Source organism: Lethenteron reissneri, chromosome 55 (genome assembly GCF_015708825.2).
Source record: "Lethenteron reissneri isolate LAM-NWPU_2019-01 chromosome 55, ASM1570882v1, whole genome shotgun sequence".
Classification (NCBI taxonomy): domain Eukaryota; kingdom Metazoa; phylum Chordata; class Hyperoartia; order Petromyzontiformes; family Petromyzontidae; genus Lethenteron; species Lethenteron reissneri.
Window position 1 is genome coordinate 8608936 of NC_083833.1, and position 15111 is coordinate 8624046.

At 49.9% G+C, this 15111-nt stretch overlaps 1 protein-coding gene across 1 annotated transcript; it reads left to right on the forward strand.

The window, feature by feature from the left end:
• Window positions 1-237: 237 nt before the first annotated feature.
• PEX26 (peroxisomal biogenesis factor 26) lies at window positions 238-10177 on the forward strand. Its single transcript, XM_061574546.1, has 7 exons — window positions 238-866; window positions 2309-2440; window positions 3251-3396; window positions 5445-5544; window positions 6641-6777; window positions 8148-8318; window positions 9433-10177. Exons 1-7 carry the CDS (start codon window positions 742-744, stop codon window positions 9525-9527), a joined length of 906 nt encoding a protein of 301 aa, XP_061430530.1. The 5' UTR covers window positions 238-741; the 3' UTR covers window positions 9528-10177.
• The last annotated feature ends 4934 nt before the right edge of the window (window positions 10178-15111 follow it).

The window sequence follows — 15111 nt, forward strand, 5'->3', positions numbered from 1 at the left end:
ACGGAGCCAGAGGGAGCCAGAGGGAGAGCACGGAGCCATAGAGAGAGAGAGAGAGCAGAGCACGGAGCCATAGAGAGAGAGAGAGAGCAGAGCACGGAGCCATAGAGAGAGGGCAGAGCACGGAGCCATAGAGAGAGAGAGAGAGCAGAGCACGGAGCCATAGAGAGAGAGCAGAGCACGGAGCCATAGAGAGAGAGCAGAGCACGGAGCCATAGAGAGAGAGAGAGAGCAGAGCACGGAGCCATAGAGAGAGGGCAGAGCACGGAGCCATAGAGAGAGAGCAGAGCACGGAGCCATAGAGAGAGAGCAGAGCACGGAGCCATAGAGAGAGAGCAGAGCACGGAGCCATAGAGAGAGGGCAGAGCACGGAGCCATAGAGAGAGAGCAGAGCACGGAGCCATAGAGAGAGAGCAGAGCACGGAGCCATAGAGAGAGAGCAGAGCACGGAGCCATAGAGAGATAGAGCAGAGCACGGAGCCATAGAGAGAGAGCAGAGCACGGAGCCATAGAGAGAGAGCAGAGCACGGAGCCATAGAGAGATAGAGCAGAGCACGGAGCCAGAGGGAGCCAGAGAGCAGAGCACGAAGCCAGAGGGAGAGAGAGGGCAGAGCACGGAGCCATAGAGAGAGAGCAGAGCACGGAGCCAGAGGGAGCAGAGCACGGAGCCAGAGGGAGCCAGAGAGGGAGAGCACAGAGCGAGAGCTTCTCCCTGGGACGTCGTCGTCGTCGTCATCCACGTCCATGGCCGTCTCGGTGGCGGTGGCGGAACGCGCCAATGGACTTCTCGTGACGGGGCGATTCGAGGATCTGTGGGCGCTGTGCGAGGAGAACGCGAGGGGAGATGGAGCAGGAGGAGGCTGCTGTGGGTGAGACGGTCTGCACGGATCTCTTCTCTCGCCGGCAACACGAGGCGGACCTCGCTGCTGCTGCTGCTGTTGTTGGCGCAAGGATGTAGCCTTGGAGTCAACATGGGGGGGGTGGGGGGGGGTCAAATTTAATTTTTTAATTTTTTTACAATAATGTCTTATAGTGTATTGTGTTACATTGCTCGGGTTTTTTTTATTTTTATTTCTTTTTTTACAATAATGTCTAATAGTGTATTGTGTTACATTGCTATGGTTTTCTTATTTTTTTTACAATAATGTCTAATAGTGTATTGTATTATATTGCTGGGGTTTTCTTTTTTTTTTACAACAATGTCTAATAGTATATTGTATTACATTGCTCGGGTTTTCTTATTTTAATTTTATTTTTTACAATAACGTCTAATAGTGTATTGTGTTTACATTGCTTTGGTTTTATTTTTTACAATGTCTAATAGTGTATTCTATTACATTGCTATGTTTTTATTTTATTTTTTACAATAATGTCCAATAGTGTATTGTGTTACATTTCTATGTTTTTTTTTTACCTTTTCTTGTGTCATTGTAACTAATGGCAGAGATTAGGGATTAATAAAGTACAAGCATAACCACAATCATATAAACAGAAATATATTTTATAGCAATGTATTGGGGGGGGGAGGGGGCATTTTGAGCATATTTGAATATTTGGAATTTAAATCCGACTTGACTATGAATGTCGAAACCGGCCCAGGGTTTAAGACTATATATAACTATTTTTTTTGTATTTTATCAGGTAAGGCCCACTGCGCTATAACGTATAGATATTTTTGTTCAGAAGCGACATCTCATAGCCACCGTGATGATGATCATAATAGACAAATTCCAAATATTCAGGCGTTCAGGGTCGGGTTCAAACCCACGACATCCTGTATACCAGGCGAGGTAGTTAACATCTCATAGCCACCGTGACCCCACAGTTTTGAACGATAAATATTTACATACCTAGGAGAGCCCCGCTGAGTCGTAGGTGTCTCGCCTTTTTATGGCAAGTGTTGTTGACGAATGTGTCCAGTTATAACAGTTGCAGCAGCGCAGTTGACTGAATTTACACCAAACTTAATTTGGAGCTTTCGTGACTGCAGGAATTACTCTTTGGTTCTTTCGGTAAAGTCACGTATAAAGATAAATAAATAAATTAAATAATAGCATTTAAAGAGGAAAACATAAAATAAATAATAGCATACAGTATGCTATTATTTAATTTATTATTTTCACTTTAAATAATAGCATACAGTATGCTATTATTTAATTTATAATTTTCTCTGTATACGTGACTTTACCGAAAAAACCAAAGAGTGAATTTACACCGTCAATAGCGCTTGCCATGAATTACTACCAGCGCAACGAACAATGACGATTGTAACCGGCGCTCGCTGTGCCGCGGTTGGTGCCGGTCGGCGCAGGCCCCGCGCCGCGCTCTGTGCCCTGGGCGTGCAGGCCCTGGCGGAGATGGAGCGCTGGGCCGAGGTGCTGCCCTGGGTGCTGGCGCAGTACGGGTCAGCGGGGAACCTGCCGGCGCAGGTGCTCCAGCTGTGGTGAGCAGCGAGGCGCTAACAGCTTTCGGGAGGAGCCCGTGTCTGCGCGACGTCTCCCGCATCCGCCAGTAGCTTGCCCCGACTGTTTGCGGAGACGCTTGATCGTGCCTTCCGCCTCACACCCCGACTCAACGAATGCAACTCTCTCGCCTCTCCATCCGTCTCGAGACGCTTATCCGCACCTTCGTAACATTGGGCGCCGTCAAAGCCCTGATGTCCAAATGTCGTGACCAGAGTCCTCACCCGCAACCCACAAATGAGGAAACACCCACGCTGCTCAACTCTGGAACGCATAACCGTTCAGCTTGGTACCCTGTGCCGCTCAACCACGGAACTCATCACCACCTTCCACCTTCACACAATGTGCTGTTCAACTCTGGAACGCATCACCTTCCCGCCCTCACACCGTGTGCTATCTACTTGACTTTACCGAAAGTCCCAAAGAATATGAATTCCTTTCGATTTAAAGCTTTCGTGACTGCAGGGATTCATCTTCTTGGTTCTTTCTGACTCAGTCAGACTCTGTCTTCTCGACAGACCTGTTCTTCACCTGAGGATTGCTGCTTGCGTTGTGGCCGAAACGTCGTGAGAATTATTTTATTATGTTTTATTTTTATTATTTCCATTCTACGTGACTTTACCGAAATAACCAAGAAGAATATGAATTCCTGCAGTCACGAAAGCTTTAAGTCAAGATTTACCCTGTACTTGCTATACCGTGGAAGATCTCATCATCCTACTCACTCACACTTATCGTTTTTCTTTCCCTCCCACCACCACCACCCTTTCCTAACTCCGGCCACCCTCCAGCATCCTGCTCATGAGCCGGGTGGGGAAGCCCGAGATGGTGCTGGACGTGGCGCGGGCCTGGCTACACGAGCGCGTCGCCCCCCGGCGAGCCACACCGGACCCCACGGCAGATGGCGGCGGCCACAGGGCAACCCCGATGGGAGAAGGCGAGGATAATGATAACAATCTATATTTTACACCATTGGAACCTCATTTGCCAGTAAAAAATATAATTGTTTTTTTACCCTTTTATCTGGCAACAAAACTGACACCTTTTTTACGAGGAGTCATGTTTGCATTGACCACAATACCTGCAGTCATAATGCAAACAAAAAACATAACTCTGATAATGTATGCACTGCCCTAGAAGTTGGAAGCTGTCTAGGGTGTGGACCAATCAAAAAACTATACTCACAAATATAGATAGATTCTAAGCGAAGTAGAAAGCTGATAATAGCAATATCAATGACTACTCTCGAAATGCAAATTAAATTAATAACTGATAAAAGCAACTAATAATAATTGCAGAGTAATCCAATCAGACAACAGAATTGCTTTTCGAATCCTTTATATTAAGTTCGCTTGCGTGCTTGCTTACAACCGTGCAAACCTTTCGGTCGTTTTTTAACCCACTTCCCGTGATCCAATCGAGCTGACATTTTGCACACAGACTCGTTGTGCGAGACAACTGATGTTCATGAATTTTTTTTTCAAAAATTTTACACTGTTTAGGGAAAACAAATTAAATATTTAATTACCAATTGTTTAATACTGCAGACAATCATGTGACCCATAGGTGGCAGCCATCTCAAGCCAGAGGACGAGAGGACTCTAGCCGCCACGCATATAAAGGATTTATAGTGAAAAACTTTGTTTTTACGGGTTATACTTTTTACATCTCACGTTACGGATAAAGCCTGTCCAAATAGGTGAGTTTTAAGACGTGATTTAAAAAGTGACAGGTACTCGGAAATCTCAAATGGCCCAAGGAAGGGGATTCCACAATCCCGGGAGCCCTGGCTGCAGAACAGAGGTCGCAACCGGGTACCCGATACCCGTACCCTACCCGATACCCGTACCCTACCCGATACCCGTACCCTACCCGTACCCGTACCCTACCCGATACCCGTACCCTACCCGATACCCGTACCCTACCCGATACCCGTACCCTACCCGATACCCGTACCCTACCCGATACCCGTACCCTACCCGATACCCGTACCTACCCGATACCGTACCCTACCCGATACCCTACCCTACCCGATACCCGTACCCTACCCGATACCCGTACCCTCCCGATCCGATACCCGTACCCTACCGATACCCGTACCCTACCGATACCCGTACCCTACCCGATACCCGTACCCTACCCGATACCCGTACCCTACCCGATACCCGTACCCTACCCGATACCCGTACCCTACCCGATACCCGTACCCTACCCGATACCCGTACCCTACCCGATACCGTACCCTACCCGATACCCGTACCCTACCCGATACCGTACCCTACCCGATACCCGTACCCTACCCGATACCCGTACCCTACCCGATACCCGTACCCTACCCGATACCCGTACCCTACCCGATACCCGTACCCTACCCGATACCCGTACCCTACCCGATACCCGTACCCTACCCGATACCCGTACCCTACCCGATACCCGTACCCTACCCGATACCCGTACCCTACCCGATACCCGTACCCTACCCGATACCCGTACCCTACCCGATACCCGTACCCTACCCGATACCCGTACCCTACCCGATACCCGTACCCTACCCGATACCCGTACCCTACCCGATACCCGTACCCTACCCGATACCCGTACCCTACCCGATACCCGTACCCTACCCGATACCCGTACCCTACCCGATACCCGTACCCTACCCGATACCCGTACCCTACCCGATACCCGTACCCTACCCGATACCCGTACCCTACCCGATACCCGTACCCTACCCGATACCTGGCTACCCTTACCCGGCTGGGTACGGGTACCCGTTTGCGACCCTGGTGCGGCCGGGTACGGGTAGGCCGTGAGTCACTGGTGAGTAACCGTTTGTCACTCATTTCGGGTAGGGTACGGACCCTGGTGCGGCCGGGTACGGGTAAGGAATCAAAACCCGTTTGCGACCTATGGGAGACGGAGCCAGAAGGCTCCGTCTCCCATAGAACGCTATCATCACAGTCTTGTCTTTGGAATGTTGCGTAGACCAGACGCAGGATGGGTCGGCCCTCGTGGCGGAGCTTCACCTGATGTACGTGCTGCTTCCCCTGCGGCGGTGGGGAGAGGCGGAGGGGCTTTTAAGCAGGTGAGCCGATTCGGGAAAACTGTGGCGGCGAGCCAGCGCGCAACGCTGCGTGCGAGAGAGAACGGCCCGTGAATGACGTTGGATGTTGCGAGGCTACCCTGGACGTGACTTTGATTGACATCTCTATTTTTAACTCGAGGGGCACGTTTCGTGTATGCACGTATGTTGAACGTCTTTCGCACCGTACGTAGCCAACCGTGCTAATCGGAGGTGCGGGGGAAGGACAACAAACTGTGTTGAACTTCTTTCGCACCGTACGTAGCCAACCGTGCTGATCGGAGGTGCCCTGCTGCCCAGAGTCCGTCGCACGGCAAGAAAACTGCAGCAGAAATTTAGTAGAATTAAGTTAAAACTAATGCTTCTGTGTTTGTGGCATGCTTGCTATGTGTACATGGTGTGGTGTATGTCTTTGTATCTACGTGCTGTGGGGATTGGTGGGCCAGTGGTTAGTTTACTGCGCTCCGCGCCTGGCGAGCTGGGTTCCATTCCCGCTCACTGCAACGACGGTCACAAATATCTAAGCCAGTCGGGGGCATCCCTTGGGTCGGCTCGGTCTTAAGCGCATACCTGGTGCGATGTGTAAAGATCACCACTGGGGAGACAAAGGCGTCCGGGCGTGGTGCCATGGTGGCCTTAATAGTTGACGGTTAACAGATCATGCCCAACCAGTCTGTTAACGGCCATACGGGGGATCTTTTGCCTTCGTATCTGCAACGGTTGGACAAATATGTAGGATGGACAACAGGACATTTTAAAAGCGTGTTGTTCGGGGAAAAAATGGAAGGAAACAGGAAAGAGAGGAGGAAGACCTCGCAGAGAACGGCTTGACGACGACATCATAAGAGATCGGTGCCAGAAAGATGTGGTCACTACTTGAGCATGTTGGCACAAGACAGAGAGGAAAGTAGAAACAAATGACGAAATGTGCATTGGACACCTACGGGCTACCTGCCCATAGATCGTGACGATGATCTGCGTGTATGCGTTGATCTGCATGCGTTTATGCATGTCTCATCGTATGCATGTAAAGGTCTGTACGCCTGTGTGTGTTTGTTATGGTTGGTGTGTGTGCGTGTGTCTGCATGTGCGCTTGCAGCATGACCGAGGTGTGGGAGAGCTGGCGGGGAGACCGGGCCCAGGTCTTGCTGCAGGAAGCAAGAGAGAGGGCGGCTTCTATGCCCAAACAGGAGCCATGTGACCAGCAGCAGCCACCACTGCCCGCCCAGACAAATGGTACCAGCTCACCTTCCCACAACAGTGCAGAGTTATGCTTCACCGTCAAGTCGATTTCAATCGGGATAGACCATTATATTATTGCTGCCGAGGTAAAACAGGTAACACATTCCCGCGGAGGGAGCTGGTAGGAACGTTGGGTTGCTCAGTCAATGGCCAGGGTCAACGGCGGCGTGGTGTATTCCGCAAATATGCCCGACTGTGAGGGCGGGCACAAGCCGGCGTGAGTAGGTTAAACGTTGAGTTTTATAAGGGCACCACGGGGTGACCAGCCCCTCCCCACCCAGCCCCACCCCCTCCCCACCCAGCCCCACCCTTCCCACCCAGCCCCTCCTCACCCTCCCCACCCAGCCCCTCCCCACCCCACCCAGCCCCACCCTCCCCACCCAACCCCACCCTCCCCACCCAGCCCCTCCCCACCCTTCCCTCCCTCCCTCCCCACTCAGCCCCTCCCTCCCCACCCTCCCCTCCCTCCCTAGCCAGCCCCTCCCTGCATGACGGACACAATAATCCCATGTGGGCTGGTGTAACCAGGAGGTTCCTACCAGTATTATTGTGCACAGCTCTTTATCAATCCACCGCTGGATGGTCTCCGATGTTGGCGGTCGTGGGGATTGTTTGACCGTACTTGACGCCGATCAGTGCGGTTTGGTGGTGGTAGAGGTGGTGGCGCGGGGCACTCAGGACCAGTGGGGCCCACCGAAGGTCCGATTCTGCTCTCGCTCAGGAAAAGGTTTCCCCCATACCTGGCCTAGAGGATGCGATTGCAGTGACCACACAAATCAAGGAGTGGAAGACGTTCATCGTGCCTCGTCGTCGGCCGCCATGCCACAACCGATGGAATGGAGCGCGACTCTTGCTTGTTTGCTGCTCGCAGCGAGATTACGACACCCTCGGCACTCGAGGTGTCGTGGTGGTGGTGGCGGCAGTAGTGATGGTGGGGTCATCGAGGTGCGATGATGTTGGTGGCGGTGTGTTCATAATTGGGACTTGCCGATGATTACCGGTACCAGCGGGTGTCAAGGTCGGCCTTTGTGGAGGTTCGTCAAGGACGCTGCTGCTGGGGAGTTGGAGGCAGTGGCCCTCCAGCAACAACGGAGGGCACAGGAGTGACACAACAACGAGCGGCGCGCCGGGCAGATAACAGAGTTGGCACAGTGGGAAGTACAGTTGGTGCATCTGCCAGCCATCTCAGTCAGTCAACCCATGCTGCCTGGGTCTGTTCTGTGACCGCCTGCCAACGGGCCTTTCGACACTTCGCGTGGCCTCAAAGTCCACCTAGCCCGGCACAAGCGCCGTGGTGACGTTCACCGCCACTCGGTGACGGACAGCAGCTGTAAATGTTAATAACTTTGGCGGTGTTGTTCCAGGCGATGGCATTAGCAGCAGCAGCAGCATTAGCAGCAGCAGACCCGGTAACGAGCGTTGGGGCCGCGTGTGCCGGACCCTTTTGGCCGTGATGTCGGTGGCCGGAGCCCCCGTTCGCCAAGCCGCCCTCTTCCTCTTCCTCCTCTCCATGCTGCTCTTCCAACTCGACCCCGGTGAGGATTTTAACTGTCCCAACACAGGCTTCAGGGGGCAGTCGAGCCCGCGTTTCAAAGCCACTGAGTAACATTGCCTCCGAATGAAAAACCATTCCCATATGCAGTAGGGCTGCTTGCCACTGGGGATCCCCTAGGCCAGTGTTCTTCACTCATTTTCAGAGGGGGGGCCACTTTCGCCAATAAGACATCGTCAGTGTGAGGGCCGCCATACAATTGAAACCATTGGGGTTTGACAGCAGCACGATGACGATTGTTTTCACATTTTTATATTGTCGTGGGCCGCAGTAAAGGCCACCAGTGCTAACCTAAAAGTGAATTTTCTGATCAAATAAGCAATGAAGTTGTGCTCATCTCTCAACAGGCCTAAGTCAATTGTGGAAACTCAACATTGCTATGGTAGGTGCCAGTCTATCCATAGCAGAGGTCGCAACCGGGTACCCGATACCCGTACCCTACCCGATACCCGTACCCTACCCGATACCCGGCTACCCGTACCCGGCCGGGTACGGGTAGCCGTTTGCGACCCTGGTGCGGCCGGGTACGAGTAGGCGGTGAGTCACTGGTGAGTAACCGTTTGTCACTCATTTCCCAACGTCTTGTCTCTTCTCACAATTCAAGTTCCTAGAATCAACCCACCCGCGCCTGCAACATGGCTTCATCCCAGAGGTCGCAATCGGTTACCCGTACCCTACCCGATACCCGGCCGGGTACGGATAGCCGGGTATCGGGTAGGGTACGGGTATCAGGTACCCGTTTTCAACAATGGTGCGGCCGGGTACGGGTAAGGAATTAAAACCCGTTTGCGACCTCTGATCCATAGGACCACTGTTGACGTCCCCACAAAGTGGTAAATATTTTATTGGCCCCCGGAGGGATGATGTGTCGAGCGAACTCCTTGACCAGGATTTGAATTCGCAACCTTACCGCTCACCGAGTCACCTGGCCCGACTGCCACAGGGCGACGGATGCGTCGAGACGAGACGCATTGCACCGGTACCAAAGCATTCCCCAACAGCCCAATGATAAACACAATCCCTTAACCCCCTTAACGTCACGTCTGCAACGGGAGACGTTGGTTATAATTTCGAGCGTTCCGGTTTTTCCGTCGCAGCATCACCTGCCGCCCTGCGCCCCACTTCGGCCCTGGTGAGGATGCTGGTGCGGGCCTGGAGAGCCACGATGGGGCGGCTGTACCCCACGCACTGATCCCACACGCCGCGGCCGTTTAAGGACAGAGCAGCCCGCACAGTGGAGTGGCGAAGAGGCAACAATATCACCCCACCACCTAAGATAATCGTCCGCCGGATTTGGGGGAAAGCGTGACCTGGCCAATACTTTTGTCGTCGTTTCGTGCGTTGAACTTCTTTCGCACCGTACATAGCCAACCGTGCTAAATGGGAAGTGCGTGATCTATCCACGACTAGATGAAGGCTTCCCCCAAACCGTCGCCGTCGCACTCGCGGTCTCGTGAAGCATGAACACGCGAAAAGGGGGGGGGGGTCACAATTCGATACGAGCACTTCATCTCCGTTGTACATCTCGCAAGTTTTAATCTGCCGAGTTCATTCCATCTAAAGTGAATTCCTGCTACGAGCGAATGAAGCATTGCGGTGTTGCTCATTCTCATGTTTACAACCCGAGCTGGGCAGTGGTGTAAATTCCACGTTCCCAAGCCGGATGAAAACTCACAATATTCCGACTGTGAGACACTCGCTCTCCCCGACCGACGTGGCCAGCTACCCTAGATTTAATCCGGTATGTCACAATACAACTCAAGATTAAAGTGGATTATTTTGCTAATAAAACACCAAATAATAATTATCCGCGATTTACGCAATCACATTTTGCTCCTCCAGTTGAACGGGACAGACCACGCCGTACAAAAACACCGATTGCAAGATCCCGGTATTGAATCGTGAGCCAGAAGCGTGAAAATGTATCGAATCGGCAGGCGATTAAACACGCAACTGTAAATAATTTCCAAAGAGCTGTAAATAAATGCCTCTTTGCCAAAGGAACAAGCATTGGTTGTTGTCGATTAATCCTGCATTTGGCAGCCATGCCTGAAAGGTGGGTAGGGGCAACTACGGACGCCTGTAATCACCAGCACAGATGGCAGCGAGGGTTTGTAGATCACAAAACTCCCTTCCCATGAGTGTTGTGGTACAGCAAAATGTGGACTCCGCCTGTTCCATCTCTACAAGCTTGCCTCTCACACGCTTGGGTTTCCGCCATGTAACTCATTGGCTCAATACACACAAGTACATCGTGCTTAACCTTTACAGCAGCCTCACACCCTTTGGTTCTGGATTTTTAAAAAATGTGATAGGTTTGATCAAACAAAGTAGTTGTACTTACGTGCCCGTGTTCAATTTGTTTCGATGATTTACCTTCTAAACAGAATCCGGCACCCCCAGAAAGGACATCTCGCACCCCAGGTTACGAACCATTGCCCTTGTATATAGAGGACCGCAAACCTTTGGCAATTGTTGGTGCCGACTCCGTAGCTTCTGCCTTCCCCCTTACCTGTGTGTTCCTCGAGCCTCCGAGTTGCTCTCTTGAAGAGTACGAGTTGGAATGACTAAATATCGCCCGTTTTTCCAGACCGCCAGGGAAAGTGCTGTTCGCGAGCACCTATTAAGGTCAACACGGCAAACAGTAGGGTGGTGTGGCGTTCACAACGCCTGGTTCCCAACGTCTTCCCAGCTAAATTTCGATTTAAGGCTTTCGTGACTGCAGGGATTCATCTTCTTGGTTCTTTCGGTAAAGTCACGTAGAAGGGAAATAATACAAATAAAACATAATAAAATAACGACGTTTCTTTTGGTAAAGTCACGTAGAAGGTGAAATAATAAAATAAAACAATACAATAATTCTCACGTTTCAGCCACAACGCAAGCAGCCGTCCTCAGGTGAAGAACAGGTCTGTCGGAAAGACAGCTTCTGAATGACGCTGTCTTTCTGAAAGACAGCGTTATGTTTTATTTATTTTATTTTATTATTTCCCTTCTACGTGACTTTACCAAAAGAACCAAGATGTCTTCCCAGCTGTTTGCACACCGCACCAGGCCTGGTTCAGTTATTTGCACGGACATGCAACTCTTTACCTATGGGCACGGCATGGGAAGAGAGGGAGCGAGGTCAAGGATTTAACGGTTGGAATAAAAATGAATGCGAGGGATCAATGGGTACTTATAGAAAAACGAAAGACCATATGACTGGGCCAAATTGTCGGGGAAGAGGGGAGCACACAGAAGTGAGCGTGCCTTTTCAGAGGTGGTGAGGGAAGGGATTTAAAAGTGGGGGTGGGTCACACGTGACAACTTATTACAGGCGGCTAGAGCTAATTTAGACATGGTTTTTGTAGCAATCACCATTTGAAATTCAATGGATGGCTTTCGGAGACCCGGTGTATACTGGGGCTGAACGATTAAATCGATTTCAAATTGCAATTTGAAACAATGCGATTAGCAAATCACAAAGGCTGCGATTTTTAGCGATTTAAAAAGTCCTATTACTTTATTGGAATCGTTTTATTTTTTCTTATAACTTTATTTAACTTAACAATTGTTCTATGTTTGATTGTTCTATTTCGATTAGAACATTTTAAATACATTTTGGAAGCAATTCATATCTTTTAAGTGCTCATCCTTGCATTAGCATATAGAGCAGTTCATATTTTGATGGTATCATGTGGTAATGCTTCACGTTTTAAATCTATTACACAGTGAATATTGAACTGAAGCTTCAGTTTAATTTTTTTTATCGCAAATCAAATCGCAATGTCAGAAAAATCGCAGATATTTTCCCCAAAACGTTCAGCCCTTGTGTATACCGCTCGGATGCCATGTCGGTCCGGTTCTTGTCAATGAACGTGAGCTTTCGGCGCGTTCCAGCGTTGTTCACAATTTTCCGGAAGACGGTTCTCCACAGCGGTATGCGACCACCACACGGAGCGGACAGGCGACACCACCAGCCATGCAGAACAATCGTCCAGGAACAATCTTGCCAACAAGCCCACGCCATGCCCGACAGATTTGAGCAGCTTTCTCTGCTTCACCCAAAAACAGGCTCATCCTCCAGAAGACCGATTTTAAAGCAGCACGCTCCAAATAAATACCGCTTCTCGCTCAATGAGCACACGCATACGCCGTTGGAATTCATCTTCTTGGTTATTTCGGTAAAGTCACGTAGAAGGGAAATAATAAAATAAAATACAATTCTCACGACGTTTCGGGCCACAAGGCAAGCAGCCGTCCTCGGGTGAAGAACAGGTCTGTCGGAAAGACAGCGTCTGAATGAACACCAAGCTTGGCAGTGTATATTTAAGCTGGGTTAGGGGGGGAAGGGTGCCTTGACAAAGGAATTTGCATATCAGAGGAATTTAGCATATTTATGGAAAATTGAATTCTTATTAAAGATCGCCCGTATTGCCAGACTTTCTCCCGATTATAAAAGACTTCATGAAAAATACCCCAAAATGTAAGGTGTGCCTGAACAATCCGGAGAATATGGTGTCAAATTCACTGCCGGCGTGATTCACGGCCAAGAGTAGAACTCGAGTCACCAGGTTCCAATAGCAGAGCACAAACCACTGCCGTCACCCACGCAAACTCAAAAATATTAACCCGTAAAAACAAAGTTTTTCACTATAAATCCTTTATATGCGTGGCATCGGTTTTATTTTATTATTCATTTCTGTTTTTCTTGAGTAGGAGTTTCATTTTTATCACATTGGTATTTGAAACGGGCGGCTAGAGTCCTCTCGTCCTCTGGCTTGAGATGGCTGCCACCTATGGGTCAGATGATTGTCTGCCACCATTAAGCAATTGGTAATTAAATATAAAAAATAATTCCTATAAAGTGTAAAATGTAGGAAAAAATTTTTCACGAAAATAAATTGTCACGCACAACGAGTCTGTGTGCAAAATGTCAGCTCGATTGGATCACGGGAAGTGGGTTAAAAAACGACCGAAAGATTTGCACGGTCGTAAGCAAGCGAACTTAATATAAAGGATTTAAAACAAGTATAACCCGTAAAACAAAGTTTTTCACTATAAATCCTTTATATGCGTGGCGGCTCGAGTCCTCTCGTCCTCTGGCTTGAGATGGCTGCCACCTATGGGTCAGATGATTGCATTGCACCATTAAGCAATTGGTAATTAAATATATTTTTGTCCTAAAAAGTGTAAAATTTTGGAAAAAAAATGTCACAAACATTGTCACGCACAACGAGTCTGTGTGGAAATTGTCAGCTCGATTGGATCAAGGGAAGTGAGTTAAAAAACGACCGAAAGATTTGCACGGTCGTAAGCAAGTGAACTTAATATAAAGGATTTAAAAAATGGACGCGCATGCGAGTGCACCAAATCCCCTTCCTCCTGCAGTTTTATTGACAAGTACAGTTCAAATAAAGCGCTACAAACAAGGAACTAGTCTTTTATACTTAACTCATCATTCGTTTAAAAAAAGTTTTCCCCTCTTCTCAATTTGCCATGATGTAACCAAAGCTAAGTTGTTCCTTATGGAGGTTCCAAATAATACAAAATGTCCGAGGCAATTAAATATTTCATTTCTGGGACACTTTTTTTTCCAGGGGTGTACTTAACTCCGTGACTGGGGGTACCAATCAATCCGAAATCGGTGCTACTCAGCGATGTCGAAATGCAGCGAGGACGATTGCGCTGAAACCCTGAACGTTCACACGCACCATCGTGCACGTCTCGTCGAGATGAGTCGATTGCCGCATCGCCGACCGTCGACAGCCTAAAAATGACTGCATCACGGACATTATGCGAGAGCCGGGGTACCGCCATAAGGTTCAGTTGTACAAAAATAACGCTCGCCGAACTTCGGCGAAGTGATCGAATCGATACGACACCACCACTGGCACAAGTGAGGCCCACGCTTCGCGGTGTTCGTGTGCGCGCGGTGCACCGCCACCCATCGCTGTGATGCCTCCTCCCGGTTTGGAGCTGCTTGCTCTGGAAGCTGATAAAGTAACATTGTGTACCTTTGTAAAAAAAAGCTTGTTTCTCTGGTCCATGCTGCCATCCAATGGTCACTTGGTTCACGTCGCAACAGTTAGGAATTGCCTTTGGGGCCAAAGAACGTTCCGCATGTTGAACTTCTTTCGCTCCGTGCCAAGCGGAGGTATGCAGAGTTGAAAAGGATTTGAACTTCCAAGGGGAGGGCAGTTAAAACGGTCTCTGAGCTGGACGCATTTGGTTCCTTTTTGCCAAATAACTCTATGACTCCCCCCCCCCGCTGCCACCCTCTGCGAGGTGGTTGCCCAGCCGATCCCTCCCTTCCCGTGTCGATGGTTGTCCCCTTTGGCTGCACCGTTGAGCTGAACGCCGTCATCGGCAGTGCAGAGGTCACGGAGCCGCTCCATCGTCTCAATTGTACTACCCCATCCCCCCACGGTCATCTTGATAAACGTGGCGTGCTCAACCGCCGGCGCGATTGCAACGCAAAAGCCTTAACTGGCAAAACACAGCAATCGCTCGCTGCGGCCGCGACCGTAAAGAGGCAAAGCACACCTTGGCTCGCGCTGAAACACGTGGCACAAACGTGAATCGTCATCGCTCGCCGGGCCCGCGATCCACGTCGCCAAGTGATTTTTTTCCCACCACGCTAGTGTCGCTTACGTACAGCGTCCTGTGCAAAAGCACGAGGAGCGGGGGAGCCTAACCCCGAGACTTTCACATGCGGGATTATAACCACGAGGTGTACGGCAATATATTTATCGCGCTCGTTAAGGAGCATAACACTAAAAAAAGGTATGTTA

What these genes read in the sequence shown, in the direction of transcription:
- PEX26 (XM_061574546.1), top strand. Translation starts at nt 742, where the DNA reads ATGGCCGTCTCGGTGGCGGTGGCGGAACGCGCCAATGGACTTCTCGTG. An exon ending in GCGCAGGTGCTCCAGCTGTG is followed by an intron (nt 2,441 to 3,250) that starts GTGAGCAGCGAG and finishes GCCACCCTCCAG; the next exon opens with CATCCTGCTCATGAGCCGGG. An exon ending in ACTGCCCGCCCAGACAAATG is followed by an intron (nt 6,778 to 8,147) that starts GTACCAGCTCAC and finishes GTGTTGTTCCAG; the next exon opens with GCGATGGCATTAGCAGCAGC.